Raw genomic sequence first — 21027 nt, 5'->3', positions numbered from 1 at the left:
TGCTAAAAATGGACACCCGTCTGACAACCAGGTTTTGGGCCGGTGCTAGCCCGGGAACAAGCCTCTCACTATGACCAGCTTCCCTGGTCAGGGCTCCCCTTTGCGGGGGTCGCAGGCACCACCCACATCCACAGGCATTCTGGAACCAGTGCAGCCCGGACAAGAAGCAGTGGGCTAAAATTGCAGCAAGGGCGGTTTAGGTTGGACGTTAGGAAAAATTTCCTGTCAGGGTGGTTAAGCACTGGAATAAATGGCCAGGGAGGTTGTGATTTTTAGGAGCAGGCTGGACAAACCCCTGTCAGGGATGGGCTAGATAATCCTTAGTCCTGACCCGTGAGGTCCCTGCCAGGCCTACGACGCTACGATTCACCCACTGACAACACGGCCAGTGTGACGGGGCGGGGAGCGGAAAGCCGGAGTCCTTTCCGGGGGCTGAACGCAGCTTAGGGTGGGACGCAGGGGGCTGCCAGCACGGAGGCCCTGCCTAAGGCGGCGGTGAGGCCGTGGGGGTTTGTCCTGGGAGAGGAGGGAGATCCTGGGGGGTCCAGCGCTGGGGATAAAGGGATCCCCCCCCTGCCCAGAGCCAGCCCCACAGCTGCCCCACATATCTCCCTTCCAGCCCCATGGAGTGTGAGACAAACCCCCCCGCTGGCAATAAAGGGAGCCCCCCAACCCGCCTCTCCCAGAGCCAGTCCCACAACTGCCCCCCCTGTCCTGCCCCGAGCCAGCCCCACAGCTGCCCCCCACCCCTCCCAGAGCCAGCCCCACAGCTGCCCCCCCACCTCCCTTCCAGCCCCATGGAGTGTGAGACAAACCCCCCCGCTGGCAATAAACGGAGCCTCCCCGCCCCGCCTCTCCCAGAGCCAGCCCCACCTCCCTTCCAGCCCCCTTACCCATCCTGCCCCGCCCAGAGCCAGCCCCACAGCTGCCCTCCCCGCGCGCCACCGCCCCCTGCTCTGGCCCCTCCCGCCGCATGGGCAATAGCCCCGCCCCCGACCGAACTCCTGCGCGCGGCGGCGCTGCTGCAACCGCCCTAACGGCAGCGGCCACCCCCGCCTCCCGCAACCCAGTGCGGTGCGTCACTTCCGGCCGCTGCTTCTCTCCGCCCCCTCCCCCCCTGCCCGGTGCCAGGCGGGGCTCGCAGCTGCTGCTGGTAGGAGCCGCCCGGGCGGGGGGAGCGGGACCCCCCCGGTGAGTCAGAGACCCCGGGGGGGTGAGCAGAGGCTGGGTCCGGGTGGGGGGGATGTTGAACTGTCTCTGGGCAGCAGGAAATTCCCGGGGGCTGGGGACGGAAACCGGAGTTGCGGGGGGTTAATTGGATCCGGTCCCTGTCTGTGCCACTTGCCTCCCCTCCCCCAATACAGCTTCTCTCCAGTTCTTCCCCGTGTCACACGTGGGTGTAAAACCCGGGGCGCCCCCCCATTTCCCCTCCCCCGATCCCTCCTGTTCTCCCCATAACCCTCCAAGGTCCCTTTACAACCCCCTCCCATGGGGGGTCCCCACCCACTGTACCTGCAGCCATTTGTCCTGGGCCCCGTGGGAAATTGTTGCCCTGAGTCGTTCCCCCAAAGGGGTCGGGGTCGGGGGGGCTGTTTGGGGGAGCCCTGAGACCTGGCTGCCTCTGGGGTGGGAGTGGGGGGTTGTTCTCTGCCAGGGCAGGGAAGCGGGAGCACGTGTCCCCCATGGGGATGGCCCAGACCCAGTTACACAATCCCCCGAACTGCCAACACGGTCGCCCCCAGTCACCTGCCCATCCCCCACTGCTGCCCCCTTCCCTCATCCAGGGACCTTCCAGCTTCCCCTCCCCAGCCCCCTTCAAACTGCCCCCCCCCCAGGGCTCCCTGCGGCCCGTGTGAAGGGGAGGGAACCGTCACTTTCTGTTTGTTGGACAGTCACATAAAATCCCTTCAAACTGTCCCCCTTTCCCCTCTCCTTATTTAGTAGCAACATAAAATCCCCTCAAATACTGGTGTTTTTCTCTCGGGATCAAATGGGGAGTTTGGGACCCGTTTTCTCTGTAAATCTTAAAGATTGATCTAAAATACCCTAAACATTTGCCCCACGTTCTCTCTAGTTGTCTATTACTGATTGAATATGCCCTGAGATTTTCCAGTCTCTCTAATTATAAAATACGAACAATCTCAGATTTACCCCTTTTCTCTAATTCTTGAACGTGAATATAAAATCTTGGTAAATGTTGCTCCTTTTTCTTGATTTAGTTATCAAATATAGATGTGAAATGCACTAAAGGAGGGAAGGTTGTTCAAACTCTGTCCCTCTGTGCTCAGGATATGGGGTTCGGCTTCCTGGGTCAGATGCTGCAGCCTCCGCTGTGATCAGAGTCCAGGCTTAGCAGCTGCTGTTTTCCCCGGGGAGCCGGGGGTAGGGAGGTCCTGAGAAGTGACCTTAATTAAGGCTTCCTCTGTGCCCACCTGAGGTGAGGACTTTCTCCAAGTGGTACTAGCCCCCTAAGGCAGCCCTAGGCCCTGTTAATACTAAATTCTGAGCCAGAGACTCCAGGTAATTGAGAGACCTCAGGGAAGGTGCTGGCTGTTGTCAGTGCTTGGCTGTGTTTCCTCTGCGTGCTGCACCAGCTCTGGCCAGGTAGCCGGCACCACAAGCCTGGATCGAACTGCCCCTAAGGACCACAGACTTGGGTTGAGTGGCAAAGGCGCTTGGCCAGGCTTATTATTAACGATGCACAGTCCTAATGCCTGGCAGACTGTTCGGGGACACTAACACGTGGACGCCCGTTACAACGGACTTGGCTCAGTGAGTGGTGGGACTTTCCACCCCCTCTGTGACCCCTTTCTTCTACACTGATACAAACAAGTTCTGTATTACCCCTCTGACGTGGTTAGTTACCACCCTTCACCTTGTACTTGGTGGTTCGATCCAGACATCTCTATCCATCACCCTGTCCTGCCCTGATCTTTAGGAGGGGTCAGTGTGTCCCTGTATCATCTCTGGGGAGTGTGTTTATACCATAACTTTGTGTCGGGGTGCTCTGATACTACCCCTCTGCTAGGTGTTTACATGACTTCTTAGTGCCTGGGACTGCTTGTGTTTGTGCAACGCAAGCCAAGTTCATGGGCCACATGGTGAACTTGCAAGCAGGCATCTGTTTTGTAATGGGGGCTGACTTTTACGCAGCGCCTGACTCTTTGCTAACTTTGCTTTAGGCCTTATCCCAGGCCCTTATACCAGACCTCCTGTCTCAGACTTTCTAACACACTGGGGACTGGCATGAAAGAGACTCTGCACAAACAGCTCTTCCCATTAGCAATTGCCAGGAGAAAATCCAGCCATGGGAGAGCAAACAACCCAGGAATGAGACTTTCCCAGCCAGAGGGGCAGGGAGAGAGCACAGGGGAAAGAGAGACTGAAAGGGGCAGTAGGAGAAATGAGTGGGGAGAGAGATTTCCAGGACTCTAATCTGCCCAGACACATGGATTACTGCATCCCTGGGCAGTGTCACTTTGCTGTGGACAAGATGAGTATGAGAGAGAGGAAAAGCCAGTTCCTGACTCCATATCCCCCCCCAGCTGGGGTGTGGCTGCCATGGGGTCAGTGTCAGAGGGAATCCCCCACAGTGACTCTTTTGGTTCTGCTCTTTTCTAGCAAAGACTTTGTGACTGGAGAGGCTTAAAAATCTGTCTGTGAGCATAGCCTGGCAGGAGGGGCCAGGTCTACATTGTAACAAAGAGATCAAGCGTTTTCCCAGCATGGCAGAATCTATCATGTTTGTCCAAAGGGAAAGGGCCTGGGGGGAATCGTGATGTGAAATGAACTAAAGCCTGTTCTGAAACTTCCACAACTGCCCTTCTCGCCCTGCCAGGCTCCAGCTCATCCCAGCCTCCCTTGGGACAGGGAACAGAAATGGCTGCAGAGAAGCCAGTTCAGCTATGGATTATTGGGAGTTACTTCTGGGTTCCTGCTGGAGGGAGAGGGACAGCAAATACATAGGAGGTGGGAAGGTTTGTGCAGTCTGGTTTGGAGGCTGGAGCGGGGCAGGAAATACACAGGGTGCAGAAAGGGAAAAGGACAGGGTCTGGCAAACCTGCCAGAACTAGTTTAATATGTGGCTTAGATTCTAGGAAGAAACCAGTGACGTTTGGAGGTGGAAATGCCCTAATATAAGGAACAGGACCAATCAACTTGGTGGGGCTAGGAGAACTGACCAGACTCCCAGTGCTGGAGCCTGATCCGACTAACGAGCGACTGCTGTGAGATATGAAGGGGGCACCCACCAGTCAGATTTAGGGGAGATACCCTGCCCCTCACATCCAGCTCCTCATAATGAGCAGGGTGTTGGGCTTCCTACCAAGGAGCTCTCCCCAGACCCTACTAGGGGCTTCATCTTCTGTATCAGTCTGTGGCTAGTAGGGGTGTGATGGATCTGCTGGGAGAGACAAGGGGCTCTCTCACCGTGATGAATAGTGGGGCTGTGAATGGGGCAGCAGATACTCAGTGTTGGCCTCTTGTTCTTTCAGGGGCCGGTGACCTTCGAGGAGGTGGCTGTGTATTTCACCAGGGAAGAGGGGGCTCTGCTAGACCCCGCTCAGAGAGCTCTCTACAGAGCCGTCATGCAGGAGAACTATGGGAATGTGACCTCGCTGGGTAAGGATTCCCGTCCCCTCGGTTCTTAGAAGGGGAAGTGACTAATTAAGGTTCGCGTCACCCCCACAATGCAACCTCTAGTCTGGCCTGTTTCAGCCAGTAACACACACACTAGCGCTCTGCCCTCCCCTGCTCCAGGACACTGCGGGAACAGAGCACAGGAGCAGAACAGCACAATGTCAAATATCTCCTGTTTGCTCAGGTAAAAATGGGGGTTGGTCCAGCATAAAGAAAAGAAACTTCTTACCCCCGGACTTCACTCAAACACTGATCCTAATCCACAAAAAAACAGCTCCAACTTGCAAAATGATCCCACTCCCCTACCCTCACCGTGAGGATTCCTTCTGAGTCGTTACCTTCACTCAGGGCTGGCTCCAGGCACCAGCGCTCCAGGCAGCAGCAAACCAAGCACGTGCTTGGGGTGGCACATTTTCAGGGGCGGCATTCCAGCCAGCCTTTTTTTTTTTTTTTCCCCCCACTTGGGGTGGCAAAAGCCTAGAGCCGGCCCTGGCAGCAGCAGCGCATCCTGCACGGGGGGCGCCCTTATGGCTGAGCAGGCTCCGAGCATGGGACACTCAGGCTGGGGTCCGCCCCGTGGGGCGTACGGAGCCGCCTGTGGGTGCCCCCCAGCGCCGCAGCCCGAGCCACCCAGGGACTGCGACAGGGCAGCCAGGAGCAGCAGCAGCAGCGGGGCCATAGTGGGGACCGGTGCCCGGGGCGCTGCTGTGCGAGACCCGCGTCCCGTTCTCCAGGGCTCCGCTCCCTGTGGGGCTGCCCTGCCCTGGCTCCTCTGCCGGGCAGTCCCTCAGCTCTGCCCTCCCGGTCCCGGCCAGTCCTGGAGGCGGGAGCCCTGGCTGTAGGGACCCTGAGCTGAGGTGCGGCCCAGGAGACCCGCTGCTTACCTCGACTCTGCCAGCACCAGACCGGCTGGAGGCGAGGGGGGAGCGGGCAGAGTCAGCACTGGTGGAGGGAAGCCCAGGGCTGGGGCAGCAGGGAGTGCGGGTGGGGTGGGTTGGGGCGGGGGGGAGAGCCCAGGGCTGGGGCGGCAGGGAGGTGCGGGGGGAGCCCAGGGCTGGGGTTGGGGGCAGCCAAAAAATTTTTTGCTTGGGGCAGCAAAAAACCTAGAGTCGGCCCTGCCTTCACTTGCACCCTCACTGAGCCCTGGAGAACACTAGCGTGTATCCCACTAGAGTGCTGACAATCCCGGTGGCAAGAACTCCCCCTTGTGCACCTTTAGTGACACAGCCTACAACACTGAGCACTGACATGGGGCAGACTCGGTCCCTCAGGGGTCACCTGCACTCTCTGCATACCACAGTCACAGCTCTGCCAAGCTGCTCCAACTGCTCCCTCCACCATGCGACTACAGCTACAGCTGGCCCAGGGCACACAGCTGGGGGGCAGGCAGATAAATGCTGGTGTTCCCATCTGTAGAGCACAACGCAAACAATGCCATGTTCTTCGTCCTTCCTCGTATCTGTTATAGATTCATAGATTTTTTTTTTTTAAAGCCAGAAGGGATGATTAGGTTATCTAGGCTGATCTCCTGTGTCACTCAGGCAATAGAATTTCATCCAGTTACTGCTGTACTGAGCTGAACACTTTGTGTTTGACTAAATCATCTTCCAGGAAGGCATCCAGCCTTGACAACAGATGGAGAATTCTCCAGTTCCTGTGGTACTTCGTTAACCTTTGCACCACCCTGACAGAACCATTCCCAGAGGCTCTTACCAGCTGCAAGGTTTCAGTTGAGAGCAGAGTTAAGGTTGCATTACGGGGGGGGGGGGGGGGGGGGGGGGGGCGGGGGCGGGCGCAGCACTGGGCACCTTTAGCTCTGCAGTAAAGTAGTTTCTGGGCATTTAGTTTGCAACATTTTTTGTAGTGGACTTTCTGCCACTATAACTGTGTCTACATTGAATCTTTTGCCAAGATAGCTATGTTGGTTTAGGGGGAGAGGGGTGATTTTTTTTCACAGCCCTATAGAGCAGAGCTGTACTGGCAAAACTGAAGAGCAGGCCATGTCAGAGCCTGCCTGTGGATTTTACAGCACTTGAAATTATTCTCAACAGAAGCGAAAGACACTTTACTGGACTTTGTACAATTTGTCCTCATCTTTCCTGAAATGTGGCGCCCAGAACTGGACACACTACTCCAGTTCAGGCCTAATCAGCGTGGAGTAGAGCGGAAGAATTACTTCTCGTGTCTTGCTTACAATACTCCTGCTAATATAGCCCAGAATGATGTTTGCTTTTTTTTGCAACACTGTTCAGTCACGTTTAGCTCGTGATCCACTATGACCCCCCCAGATCTTTTTCTGCAGTGCTCCTTTCTAGGCAGTCCTTTCCCATTTTGTATGTGTGCAGTTGAGTTTTCCTTTCTAAGTGAAGTACTTTGCATTTGACCTTACTGATCCTATTTATTTAATACCATTTTTCCAGTTTGTCCAAATCATTCTGAATTTTAATCCTGTTCTCCAAAACACTTGCGAACCCCTCCCAGCTTGGTATCCTCCACAAACTTGAGACGTGTACTCTCTATGCCATTGTCTATACCATTGATGAAGATACTGAACAGACCTGGACCCAGAACTGATCTCTGGCGACCCCACTCATTGTGCCCTTCCAGCTTGACTGTGAACCACTGATAACTACTCTCTGGGAACGATTTTCCAACCAGTTTTGCACCCATCTTACAGTAGCTCCATCTAGGTTGAAATTTCCCTAGTTTGTTTATGAGAAGGTCATGGGAGACAGTATCAAAAGCCTTACTAATGTCAAGATATACCACATTTATTGCTTACCCCCATTCACAAGGCTTGTTACTCCATGAAAGAAAGCTATCTGGTTGGTTTGACACGGTTTGTTCTTGACAAATCCATGCTGACTGTTACTTATCACCTTATTATCTTCTAGGGGTTTGCATCTTGATTGCTTAATTATTTGCTCCATTATTTTTCATGCAACAAATCATGCTGTCCACTTGCTTCCCCGGTAGAAGTTGCAGGTTGTACCCCTGTACATCCAAATGTACCCCCGACATGCCATTATCTAAACTCCGGATCCTGTTTATTTTTTCGTGTAAATTTCCTCTCTCGAAGATTTCACAATCTCTTCATTAGCATTCGGCTCAGCGTACAAACTGGGACACATCTCCCGTCTGTCTGTTCCCATCTGTCTCTTGTCTTATTCTTCGTCCCTTTGTGGGCAGGGATTGTGTTTTTGTTCTATGTCTGTAGAATTTCTAGCACAGTGGGATCTGGTCAATGACTGGGGATATGAGCATTACGGTAATAGAAATAATAAATAACTATAATTGGGAGGGTCCAGGCAGTGGGAGGGAGGGTGTTGGAGAGCAGGGGAGTGTCCAGATAGTGGTAGGCTGGTGGGGGGTAGGTTTGGGGTGAAGAGTTCCTGTGAGCTGGGACGTCTGGGGGCAGTGGGAAAGAGATGTACCATGGAGTAGGTTCTGTAGGGAGTTGTGATGCAATGGAGGGCTGGAAGAAATGGGAAGGCGTAGGTCAGGATGTCAAGGAGCTGGGAGGGGTGGTGGTGGCGGTGGGAGTAAAGGGGAAGTGGGGGCTGGGTAGTGTTTGCTTCAGGAAATGGGGGAACTAGCAATGGGGAGGGAACTGGAGCTCTTGGGAGTCTGAAGCAAAGACGACTTGGGGCAGAGGGAAGGTGAGATGGAAAGTGGTTGGACAGTGGGAAATTTGGGGGAAGCTCTAGTGAGGAAGGCTGGCGACAATGGGAGGGGAGGGGAGAACACGAGGAGCGGTGCTTGTGGGTCCCAAGAAGGTGGGGAGGGGTGAGAGTAGTGGGTGTCATAATGAGTGAGAAGGCTAGCTTCACCCTGTCCCCTTCCTGCTCTCTCTCAGTGCGCCCCTTCGCCCCACAGGTGTCAGGCCACCTGTCTTTTCCTCTCCTGGACTGGAATTCTACAACTATCCTTCTCCTGGACTAGACCAGGGCTACAACGTCCTGGGTATCCGCTGGACTTACCCAGCAGGCCTGGCACAAATATGCACTTCCTTGGTTATGTCTCTGACCCTCCCAGCATCCCGGGGGAAGGGGCTCCATGGTATCTGATAGTGAGTTTCAGCTGGCCTGACCCCAAGTCACTAATGTCTTCACCTGTCTTGAAAAGGTGTCATGTAAGATATCAATAGAAAGCTACTGGCATGATGTTCGTTAATATTCTTGCATGGTGTATGTATGGAGGACAAAGGCAAGATTACAGATAGCTGGGGAATGATGTTAAAGCGTGTCTGCCAGCCAGGGCAGAAGTTACCCCACCCTAGACAAAGGCAGGTGGTTCTGCCACCTTGAAGGCACTTTCAGGGTACATTAAGAGACAATGGGAATGCAATTTACATAAACGAAAAACAAACCTGTCATACTTACAAGGGGCAGAGGTAACCACTCAGCATCATGGCAGGGGAGGCTATCTCAGGACCAGACCAAATTCCATTTTAGCAAGCACCAGCAGGGGAAGAAACCAGCATGGAACTTCCTTCATCACTAGACTCCAGGCCTCCTTCCTCACAGCTTGAATGCCTTTTACTTTGGAGGGGAACCTCCAGGAAACTCCCTTTCAAAGGTTGACTGAACTATACAGAAGAGAGCAGAGAACCCCAAGTTATCTTTCATTTAAGATAATATATGGAGATATACCGATCTCATAGAGCTGGAAGGGACTCTGAAAGGTCATTGAGTCCAGCCCCCTGACTTCACTAGCAGGACCAAGTGCTGATTTTGCCCCAGATTCCCTAAGTGGCCCCCTCACAACCCTGGGTTTAGTAGGCCAATGCTCAAACCACTGATCTATCCCTCCCACAAAGATGACAAAGGAACCAAGCACTTTTGACTTTGGGGGAGATACTGAGTAAGGGGGTGATCTCAGGGCCAGTGCAACCACTAGGCAAACTAGGCGGTTGCCTAGGATGCCAAGATTTGGGGGTGCCAAAAAGCAGTGCCCCTCAATTTTTTTTACAGTGTTTCAGCCTGCCAGCCCCCACCTGCTGCCTCCCCACACTTCCCCCGAGTGTGTCCCACGCTGCCTCCACTCTACTGGCTCTGGGCATCAACTGCTGCCGCAAGGTCTTAGTGCCTCTCCATCACTAGTGGCAGGGCAGCCTGCCCTTCCCCCTCCGACCCTTCCCTTTTCCGTTGGGACCCTCCACCAGCACAGCCCGTGCCCACAGTCACCGCTCCTGCCCCACACTGGGCAAGGGTCACCCCCAGTGAGGCTACAGTGAGGAGCAGCAGCAGGGGAGGAGGCGCACCTGTGATGGCAACCCCCCCCCCCCCGGCATCCACCACCGGGGAGGCGAGGGGGCTTCCTGGACCTGAGAGGGGCCCTAGGAGCATGTGCAGTGACCGTGGTGCAGAGTGAATGTGCTGCGGGGGGAAGAGAGGAGGGGTCCCTCCCCCAGAGTTCACTGCTGCCTTCGGGGAGAGGGCTGGGGGGAGTCCTCTCTGGCCCCATCCCTGGGGCAGCCTGCCTGCACCCCAAACTCATCCTCAGCCCTGCTCCCCCCGAGATCCCGCACCCCCAGCCAGAGCCCTTATCCTCCTGCACCCTAACCCTCTGCCCAGCCCTAAGCCTCCTCCCACACCCCAAATCCCTCAGCCCCACCCCCCAGTCTTCACCTCTCCACCCCCTTCCTACACACCCTCTCTGCCCCCAAACTTCGTCCCAGGGCCTGCACCCCAGCCCTTCGCACGCCCTCCCAGAGCCTGCACCTTTCACCCCCTCCTGCAGCCTCACCCTCTGCCCCAGCCCGGAGCCTGCACCCACCACCCAAACTCCCTCCCGGAGCCTGCACCCCAGACCCCCCTCCCCCACCCAAACTCCCTCCCAGGGCCTGCACCCAAGACCTCCTCCCCCCCCCCCAACTCCATTCCAGAGCCTTAGGCAGGTGGGGGCTGGAGTTTGGGGGGGTGGGTTCTAGGCACCACCAAAATTTCTACAGACCTGCCACCCCTGTCAGTATCTGGGTTTTAAGCCCTGTTATGCCTGCAACAGGCCTAAGCCTATGAGTGACCCCCCATAGCAGCTGCCTGAAGTGCTTGGGGCGATCACACATGAAAGACAAGTGTCGGATTTGTAAAAATTTTCGTCCGAGAACATAGGAGCGTGATATTCGTTTGAGGGCTCTCCTCATGGTGGCTGCACTCTGCCCGGCGCAGGACTGCAATCTCGGCAGGGCCGGCTCCAGGTTTTCTGCCGCCCCAAGCAGCGGAAAAAAAAAAAGCCGATCGGTGGCACTTCGGCGGCAGCTCAATCACGCTGCTTCCTTCTTCAGTGGCAGTTTGGTGCTGGGTCCTTCACTCCCTCCCTTCCTCTTTGGCGGCAGCTCAAAGAGGAAGAGAGGGACTGAAGGACTTGCCGCTGAAGACCTGAACGTGCCGCCCCTTTGTATTGGCCGCCCGAAGCACCTGCTTCCTTCCTGCCTCTAGGCCTGGCACCTCGACCTCGGTTTGTAGTGCACCCCTGGCACCGGGCTCAGTCTGGCACCACTATCCTTTGCCAGTGCCCAAGAAGCAGTCAAAAAAGTGGGACTCCCTGGCACTAAGCAAAAAGGGTCAAGGGACATCGGGCAAAGGACCTAGTTCAGGCCACCTGCCCACCCCAGAGCTGCATGGGGGTTTCTCTCCGATTGGATCCACTAGTCTCACCAGGGATCCACCGATGACTCCTGGGAGTGGCATGGGATCCCAACTCACTATTGTGTGAATAGGCGTGTGTAGGTTGTTGAAATTTGTCATATTGATATTGTCAGTTGTTGTATGATGGAGTATCCACCATTCTAATTTTAAAAAAATTATTAGTAACAATAATTGGATATTCTAAAGGTAGAATAAAATGTAGTAGATTTTGATATGAAAGAATGAAGGAAGGAAATATGTGACTAAAAAGGGTGTGTTTTTGAAAGTATGTTGAAAGTTTATAATAAGTGATGGTCCCGGGGGGGCAGGGCAGGTGAGGGGGGGGGGGCACAAGGTGGAAGTTTCACCTAGGGCACAAAATATCCTTGCATCGGCCCTGGGTGGTCTGCCTTCTTGGTGGAAAGTAGTGTGGTAAGAATCTTACCTTGGACCAGGACTGTAGTTTTATTAGGTCCTAGTCTCTAGAAAGCATTGTTCACTTCCTGGTAACCATTTCTAACTCTATTGTTTATACCTGAACTCACTTTAAATGCTTTCGTTAGATTAAACGTTTAGTGAATGAATCTGGTGCTGTCTTTGAATACAAGCGATAGCTATCTCCAATTAAAGTGATAAGCTGGGCCATTTGTCTCTTCTGAGGGCAACCAATCCTTATTCCTCTGAATGGTCGAGGAGAAAGTAGCCGTTGCAGAGCACATGGTTTTGGGAAAATTAAGGAGTGGGGGTGTTGCAATCTCTTGCCAGTTGTATCCAAGGCTGGTGGAAGCCACAATGTGTCAAGGGTGCCATAAGCAGGTTGCTGAAGTCAGAGCTGCTGGTCCAGGGTTATTTATCTCACAAATACTCAGTGCATCCTTCAATGCCAGACAAGGGAGCTCCAGCAGCAGAACATTGAAAGTCACCCAGGATTACAGATGACAACGCCTCACTGGTCTCGACTGTACGGCAGAATGTGAAAATGGCCTAGGTCGGTAATTAAACTCCTTGAGATGTGGAGCATCTTGCTCCCCCATCACCATGTGCAATAGTCACAATCTCTCTTCTCTGCAGGCTCCTTGGATTTTGGGATCCATCTTTCCTGAAGTCAACTGGCCTGATTCTTATTTTTCACATTCTGCTTGTCCAGAAGGAAATGGTAAACCGCAGAAACTGCTAAAGGAGAAAGCAGTGTGTATCTGTGTGTGTATGTGCGGGGAGGTGAGAATAACTCCTACACAGCACCAAAAGGCAACACACCCTCAGAGCCAAAGGAGGGCAGGGAGAGGGAGAAGTGATGCCTCTAACAGAGGCGTCTAACCCAGTTGTCAGCTGCCAGCGTTTTGGAGCTGAACAGAGGCAGACCCCACTCCAGAGAGCACAAGGAAGTGTGTGCTGGAGGAGGCCCCTGGAAGGGAAAAGGGAGACACATTTTTTTGAAGAACATAAAAAGGGAGGCTCCCGTGGGGAAGAAGAAAAGCCCTGGGCAGCCTTATAAGCAGTTGATTGTACCTGTCCAGCACTGGGGGGAGGCGGGGGGGTAATGTTGTTAGCACATAACTGTCCTTTTGCTAGTCACTCAGGAGTGAATGCCCAGGATAGGAGGGGGTAATTCAGCCTCTGTCCACCCCATGTGGCTAAGGCTGTCAATAGGGCATGTTCACTAAAGGCACAAGGAGCCTAGATCCTCCTGTTAACACAAGTTCTGCCAGTTGACCAGGTACCATGTCAGTCTCTAGGACCACCCTTTGTTTAACCAGAGAAATCTGTGCACCATCACATTTCCATCCCGCAGATGCCTGCCCATTGATTTTGACAACCTTAATATGCTCCATATCTGGCTCTGCAGAGCCAGTTCTAAAATGTGTCAGGTAGGCTTCAGATGCCTCCGAGGCTTTTGCAGCTATCATTAGCCCATTATCATGGATTGCTTGGGGCTTGGTTTCTTTCAGCAGGGTACTGATACACCGATAACACCTTCTTGGGCTCTCTTCCTTCACAGGAGATCTTTCTGCTTTTTGCTTTTCAGCTTCCAGTGCAGCTTTCAGTCACATTTCTGCCTGCCAGAGCTGGTACTTTTCCTGCTGCCTCTAACTTTGCAGTTGTCACTGCTCATATTTATGCTTTACTGTTTCGTTTTCCCTTTCCCAAAGTAAGCAGACAGAACACAACAAACTGTAACCTTTCTTTAACTGTTTCTAGCCACCATGCTTGAGTTTCCCTTAAAATCACTATACCAGTGCTTAAAATAACAAGCTGTGCATAGATCTTTCTCACAGCGCCACTGTGACATTACCCTTGGACTGTTGAACAGCTGTTTCCCCTCAGTTCCCCAACCCGGGGTGCCTTTTACACAGCTTTGCTGTGAGAACAACCTCTCCTGGCCAGTTAACCCCCAGGCTCCAGCATGTCATTCACTCTCGCTGCACAGTATTGGGTGCTGCTAGTCCAGGAGTTCTCACAACACGTATTTTGGTGGCCTCAGAGTGCGGCCATGAACTCTTGCTGGCCTCCGCTCTGACAATTTTTCCTAAAATACTTAATTAACTTTAGGAAAAACAAAAATAATTTATGTAGGGTTTTTTTTGCAGACTCAGTAATAAAATAATATACAGTTGTCTCTATTCTTTACTGGACCTAAGCAGCAGAGAAACACAAAGAAGGTGCTTTGCAAGTTCTTGTCTTTTGTTCTTGTTTCTTTTGCATTTTTGGTTGCTTTTTCCCCCCTAGACTTGCTAGGTCATAAGTCAGCTGCTGTGAAAAGTACTATTTGTATGTTTCTTAATATCACTTTTCACAACCTCCTCGCTAGCTAGTAAGTCTGCTGTGAAAAGTGATATTAACAAACCTATAAATATCAATTTTCACAGTGGACTTACTCAGCCCTGGCAAGCTGGGGGTGGTGGGTTGATGGGGGGTGAGACTGGAGCTGGCACTCACTGCTGTGTGGCCAGGGCCCGGAGCCCAGGGCTAGAGCCCAAAGCCCTGCAGGGGGGGCCAGGGCAATGTGGGGCAGGGGTTGAGCCCAGGCCAGCACCCCTGCTTCATAGCCAGGCCCAGAGCCTGAAGCCCCATAGCTATATCCTGGGGCCAGAGCCTGCCACTGCACAACTGAAGCCTGGGACCAGAGCCTGAAGCCGGAGGAGGTAGCAGGGACCAGGAAGATGTGGGGTGTTGAGCCTGGGACCAGCACCCCCTGCAGGCTGGGGCCGTAAGCCCCACAGCTGCATCTTGGGGTCCGACAGCTGGAGCTCCGAGGATGGGGCCCACTGCCATGTGGCTGGAGCCTGAACCCTCACAACCAGAGCCTGCCACCTGCCACCCCAGGGCTGAAGCCCAAGCCCCACCATGCCCAGAAAGGGGACAGGGCCCAATCCCTGCTTTACTTCCCCGAATCACTACCCAGGATGCTGTGGTGGTAAGAAAAGCCCCTGGTGGCTGAATTTGAGAAACACTATATTAGTCAGCCACTTAGAAATTACTCCAGGGGAGAATACTAGCAAATTCACTAGTCTGAGACTTTCCCCCGGAAATGTGTTTCTTGCGGTGTCCAGCACACTACTGATACTCATATAAAGTCTGTCATTTCATCAGTGGAAAATGACCTGCACCAACCTTGTTATCCCAAATGGAGTTTCCCACACTCTTTAATCCAAACACACTGGTTAGATAAAACAGTTTTATTAACTACTGAAAGAAAAGATGTTAAGTGACTACAAGTAACGAGGCATAACATTCCGAATTGGTTAAGAAAGAAATAAAAGATAAAACACAAACTGACGTCTAACTTCATAAGCTAAAATGTCTTTCTCTAACTGCATGTTGTGACAGGCTGGGTTTCCTTTCAGCCAGGGCTCCCCTCACCCTTTCCTGCTGCCCAAGTTCAGTTCTTCAGGAGGCGTTGATGTCATGAGCACAGAGAAAAGGGAGAGAGAGAGTATCAAGCAATTTTCTCACCTCTTTTAATAATTCAGTCCTTTGTACTAGAAACATCTTCAGTTTTCAGCTGAATCATGGTGAAAGGCTGTCTGTTGTGGATGTGAGCTTCAAGCCGTCCTTGTGATGGAATGTAAATTTCTTGTTCACCCTTCCCCTGGCCGGAGAATGGCCATTTAACCAGATGATAGCTTTGCTGTCTCTGAGGAACCAGTCTCAGGGTGTTCCACAGAATTGTAATATTTTCAGTAACATTATACAGTAAAATCTCATAACTACATGCCATGTTGCTTAAAAGGATGATCATGTTCAGCGGATTATGAGTTTTCAAATGATCCCTCCCAAGGCATAATTTGTACAAAATAGCTCATTTTGTAAAAGAGGGAACATAGGAGTACAGACTGTCACACAGTGTCATGTTCCCAGCAGGTAGTTCAATCCCATATAAACAGAGTGTTCTGCACCTTTGAGAACCTGAGGAGGTGGCCCTGGGATTTCATTGGTTTACTAAGGACTGGAGTTAGACTATTTTTTATGACAGAGTCTCAGGAATTCACCTGATCTCATTTGTTTTCTTTCATCTGAGCAGGGTTTCTAGTTTCCAAACCTGATGTGATCTCCCAGCTGGAAGAAAGGGAAGAGCCATGGGTCCCAGACCTCCTCAGTTCAGAGAAAAGGGAGCTCCTGAGAGGTCCCTGCACAGGTGAGGAAACATTAAACCTACTCAGAATCTAAGTGCCTGAAGTTGACATCTGGTGTACCCTAGGAAGACCTTGGGAGCTCTTTGAGTTAAGAATTGTCCCCAGGAGGTGTCGTATCCCCAGGGAAGATATAACTCATGGCGTACTACAGATCCTAACTGACACCTGTCAGTAGCTTCTTCCCTTCCCACTGAGTATTTAGATGGGATGTAAAGGCCAAATTGATTCCCTTTGGGGGAAGAGTTTGGGGGGAGTTCAGTTCCTGGTTTTTATTTGACATCTCTCCAGCACTTGTTTTGGTTTGCTCTTCCCTTTTCCATCCCTGTTTGAGGTTTCTCTCTCTGTTCCAGCAGGTGAGGTGATGGTGAGTGAGAATGAGGAGCAGAAGTCTCAGCAGGAAGATGCTGTGCAAGTGGAATCACACGGAGCATTATCGCAAAGATTGAAAGGGGATGTGTCCAGGAGTCATGAGCAGGGAACAGCCTGTGAGATTCAGCACAGACCAGAGAGGGAGCAGGGAAACCAGCCAGGGGAGAAAATGGGAAAATTAATTTACTGTTGGGGAACTCACAAGGACTCGAAGGAAACCACAGCCCAGCAGGAAATCCTCAGGGCAAAGAGAAAAACTACATGCCCTGAGTGTGGGAAATACTTTAGTCACTGCTCATCCCTTATTAGACATCAGAGAATACACACAGGGGAAAGACCCTATGAATGCTGTGAGTGCGGGAAAAGCTTCACTAACAACTCAAGCCTTATTACGCATCAGAGAATCCACACAGGGGAAAGACCCTATGAATGCAGGGAGTGTGGAAAAAGCTTCACTGACAGCTCACACCTTACTAAACATCACAAAGTCCACACTGGGCAGGGACTCTATGAATGCGGTGAATGTGGAAAAAGCTTCACGGATAGCTCAGCCCTTCTTAAACATCACAGAATCCACACGGGAGAGAGACCCTACGTATGCTGTGAGTGTCGGAAAGCCTTCAGTCAGAGCTTTGAGCTTACTAGACATCAGAGAATCCACACGGGGGAGAGACCTTATGGATGCTGTGAGTGCGGGAAAAGCTTCATTCAGCACTCACACCTCATTAGGCATCAGAGAAACCACACAGGTGAGAGACCCTATAAATGCGGTGAGTGCGGGAAAAGCTTCACTCAGAGCTCAGACCTCATTATACATCAAAGAATGCACACGGGGGAGAGACCTTACGTATGCTCTGAGTGCGGGAAAACCTTCATTCAGCATTCACACCTCATTAGACATCAGAGAAACCACACGGGTGAGAAACCCTATGAGTGCTGTGAGTGTGAGAAGACCTTCATTCAGCTGTCAGAACTTACTCGACATGAAAGAATCCACACAGGAGAGAAGCCCTATGAATGCCGTGAGTGTGGGACAAGGTTCACTCAGAGCTCATCCCTTAAATATCATCAGAGAATCTGCAAGGGAGAGAAACTCCATAAAAACCTCACAGGCTAGCCAGACATTTTTTTCTTTAATACTTTTGCTAATTTCCATATAGTAACCTTTAAGTCTGTTTGAACCATTTGCAGCACCATTATCCCTCAGCTTGTCCAGAAGAGTTGCCCATTTTTGCCTTTTGCATTTCGCCCTGTTTTGGAGTGGACCCGGTTGTCCTTGCTATCAACTCCATTGTCCCAGGAGTAATGGGAGTGCGTCCCTTCTTCCAGGAAACAAGGAGCATCACATTTATACTGTTCCTCCTATTGTAAAGTTATTATTAGGGTCATCCATGATACAGATTGTTTCATTCTCAGTTGTTCTCACGTTGCTCTGGGTTGTGCTGAAGAGCCGTTATTTTTGGACCTTTTCCCCCCGTTATATTTAAATGTATTTTAAATGAAGAGGAGCAGTGGCAGGGAAAAACGTGTCATTTCAGCCTCGGTGACACTGGAAGGAGATGGGGTGACTCACAGAGATTCCTTCCTTCCCCATCACTGCAGAACTGTTACCTCCTGTCTGAGCCAGGCAGAGTTTATCTTCATCACATTCTGTCCCTCTACTTCTCAGTGTCATGTGGTGCAGTGTTCTCAGCTGTCTGTGTTTGGAGATGACGCTTTGACTTCTTTAATCCTATAGCAGAGTCACTATGACTGGAGATGAAAATGTCAAAGACCTGGAAGGGGAATTCAAATGGATCCCAAACACAATGGGATTATTTGCAGTTTAAATCCCAGTTTCCAACTATTGGCCAAGCCACTTGGGGGAAGGTTGGCTGTATTTTCCTCCATTATGACGATACTAAAATGCTAAAACTTTTCTAAATTACATAACTCGACAGTGCTGAATGAAGCAGGTTTGAATGGATCAGAGGAGAATGTGGTGGGAGAATCTCTTGTCCCAATTGTGAGTTATTAGATGTAACCTGCTCTGGCATTTCACTCGACACTTTCACTGTCATGTATTCTGTCTCTGTGATGTGGGTTTCTATCTTTCCTGAAAAGTTGTTTGGTCGCCCAATTGGATATTAGTTTACTTTGATGAGACATAGCTCAGATTTATTTGAGATTTTGAGACAAATGACCATTTGCTAAAGTCATTACTTCTCACTTCAGTGTTGCTTTTTCCCCACCCCTCCATGATGACGTGGAGAAAGTTCAAGTGGAGTTCAGTCAACAGGAGAGAACTCTCCAATTTACTGGACACGCTAACAAAGAAGCAGCAGTGATTTTAAATCTCCAGTGGGAAATGGTGAACAACAGCAGAATCCCAACTAACTGAAGCAAGTGCAGATGACCACAGTGGAGTTCAATTGTTTAAGCCAGTGGTTCTCAAACTTCATTGCACCGTGACCCCCGTCTGACAACAAAAATTAATCCATGACATGCCCCTCCCCCGATGGATGCTGAAGCCCAGGGCGGCAGGACAGTAGCCCAAGCTCTGCTCTGCAGAGTGGATGAAGCCACACCCGAGTCCTGCCGTGTGTGTGTGTGTTGGGGGAGGAATGAAGCTGCACCCCAAGTCCTGCCATATGAGGGGGCTGAAGATGCAGAATAGCTGCAGAAAAATATCTATTTTTGAATAGAAACTCCACCTCTGGTAACTTACCAAGATTCTTGTCCAGGCCTTTAGCTAGTTCCTAAGTTAAAGAAACACTGGGCATGTTTGGGGAAGCCGTTCCGCACTAGCACTGCTGAGTTTTTTGAGTGGTTTGGTAAAGGGTTCTACTTCAGAGAAGTGTAAATGTACCCTAGCCAAGGCCAATGATTCGGGGAAAAAAAAGGGGGCAGAAATAGTACACACCCAGTTCTTAGTTTTCACCCGGTAAAAGCTGCTATGGCGACGAATGGCCCAAGGAAAATTGTTTGTACAGCTCCACTTCCTAGTTAAGTGTCACAGATTACAGTCTCAAAGGATGCCAGGGTTAGATTGAGAACAATCATCTTTCACCGTTTGGATCTAAAGTTTCATGAGGCAAAGAGAGAGAGAGTCCTTCCGAGGACATTCCTTCCCTGTGAATCCCAAAGTGGCTGCCACTTCCATGCTGTGGAAATGATGGTAAGCAATGAGGGAATTAAGGTGTCAGGCTCCAATTGCAGACTGTGGGATACACGAATATTAGAGCTCTGATCTATGGGTTTTTGTCTTAGTGCTCGTCTACACTTAAAATGCTACATTGGCACAGCTGCACCAGTGGAACTGCGCCACTAGTGCTTGAATGAAGAAGCTCTAAGGAGAAGGGAGAGAGGTCTCCAGTCATCTTAGATAATCCACCTCCCCAGGAGGCGGTAGCTTTGTCAGCAGGATAAGCTCTCCCGCTGATATGGCCCTGTGTACAGGGGCGGGAGGGGTAATACTCTGTATCTCAAAGCACCCTGGAATCCCCATATTCACCACTGTCATATGATGGACATGTTTTGTACAATGCAGGCCTTGTGAAGTATCATTTAAGTCTTGGTCTGTTGAACCTTAATACCTTGTGAATTGTAGGTACAATCCTTGTATGTGAAGTTGTGAAGTACTGCTCTATGTGTTACTTTAATACGTTGTGAGGTTGGGAAACGCCCAGAGCCAGCCTTTCTACTGCAACAAGCGAGAAGCTATCACTGGCCAGACAGGCATTGATGGCCCACCAAGAAGAATCCACTCTCCCAGAGGCTCCTTAGAGAGGGAACATATGCCTAACCCAGGGGTTGGCAACCTTTCAGAAGTGGTGGGCCGAGTCTTCACTTATTCACTTTAACTTAAGGTTTCGCATGCCAGTAATACATTTTAACGTTTTTTAGAAGGACTCTCTCTATAAGTCTATATTATATAACTAAACTATTGTTGTATGTAAAGTAAACAAGGTTTTCAAAATGTTTAAGAAGCTTAATTTAAAATTAAATTAAAATGCTGATCTTATGCAGGTGGTCCACTCAGTCCACTGCCAGCCTGGGGTTCTGTTCACCTAGTTCGGCAGCGGGCTGAGCGGGGCCTGCGGGACCCCGGCTGGCAAAGGGCCAGCAGCTGGGACCCCAGACCGGCAGCGGGCTGAGCGGGGCCGGCGGTTGGGATCCCAGACCGGGGGTGCAGATGGGAATGTAGAGAGGGGTGCAGGAGCTCCCGTCTGGTGCTCAGGGTGGGGATGTGAGGGGGGGTGCAAGAGTCAGGGCATGGGGTGTGGGGGGGGCTGGGGATGTGGGGGGGGTGCAGGAGTCAGAACGCGCTGGAGATGTGTGAGGGGGTGCAGGAGTCGTGTGGGATGGCTGGGTATGTGGGGGGGTGCAAAAGTCAGGGCTAGGGTTGTGGGGGGGTGCAGGGGTCAGGGCAGAGGACTGGATGTGTGTGGGGGGGTTTCAGGGGTCAGGGCAGAGGGCTGGGTGTGTGGGGGGGTTCAGGGCAGAGAGCTGGAGTGCTCAGCTCATGGGGGTGCTCCCAGCCCCCCTGCCATGAGTGGCTCACGACAGGGGGCTGGAGGGGATATGCCCGATTCCACCCCTTTCCGCAGGGCCCTGTCCGTTTCCCACCTTTTCTCTGCCTCCTCCCTGGAGAGCAAGGATGCTGCGTCTCTGCTCCCCCTCCCCCTGGCTAGGGTGATTGGCGCAGGGAAGGAGAGGAGGAGGGGCAGGAAAGCACCACGCTGGGGGAAGAAGCGGGGGAGGGGGGAGCTTGGCTG

General features: G+C 51.8%; 1 protein-coding gene across 1 annotated transcript in view; it reads left to right on the top strand.

Annotated features, from left to right (window-relative positions):
* The window catches only part of LOC128823365 (zinc finger protein 420-like), a 64385-nt gene extending 44155 nt beyond the window's left edge, over positions 1 to 20230 (top strand). The window contains exon 9 of the mRNA XM_054005609.1: positions 16582 to 20230. Within this exon, the coding sequence (XP_053861584.1) occupies positions 16582 to 17387 (806 nt within the window). The 3' untranslated portion in view covers positions 17388 to 20230. The remainder of the gene's footprint in view (positions 1 to 16581) is intronic.
* Positions 20231 to 21027: the final 797 nt, after the last annotated feature.

Source organism: Malaclemys terrapin, chromosome 15 (assembly GCF_027887155.1).
Source record: "Malaclemys terrapin pileata isolate rMalTer1 chromosome 15, rMalTer1.hap1, whole genome shotgun sequence".
NCBI classification, from domain to species: domain Eukaryota; kingdom Metazoa; phylum Chordata; order Testudines; family Emydidae; genus Malaclemys; species Malaclemys terrapin.
Note: the sequence above shows the minus strand (reverse complement) of the source record. Positions and strands in the feature narration are given on the sequence as shown.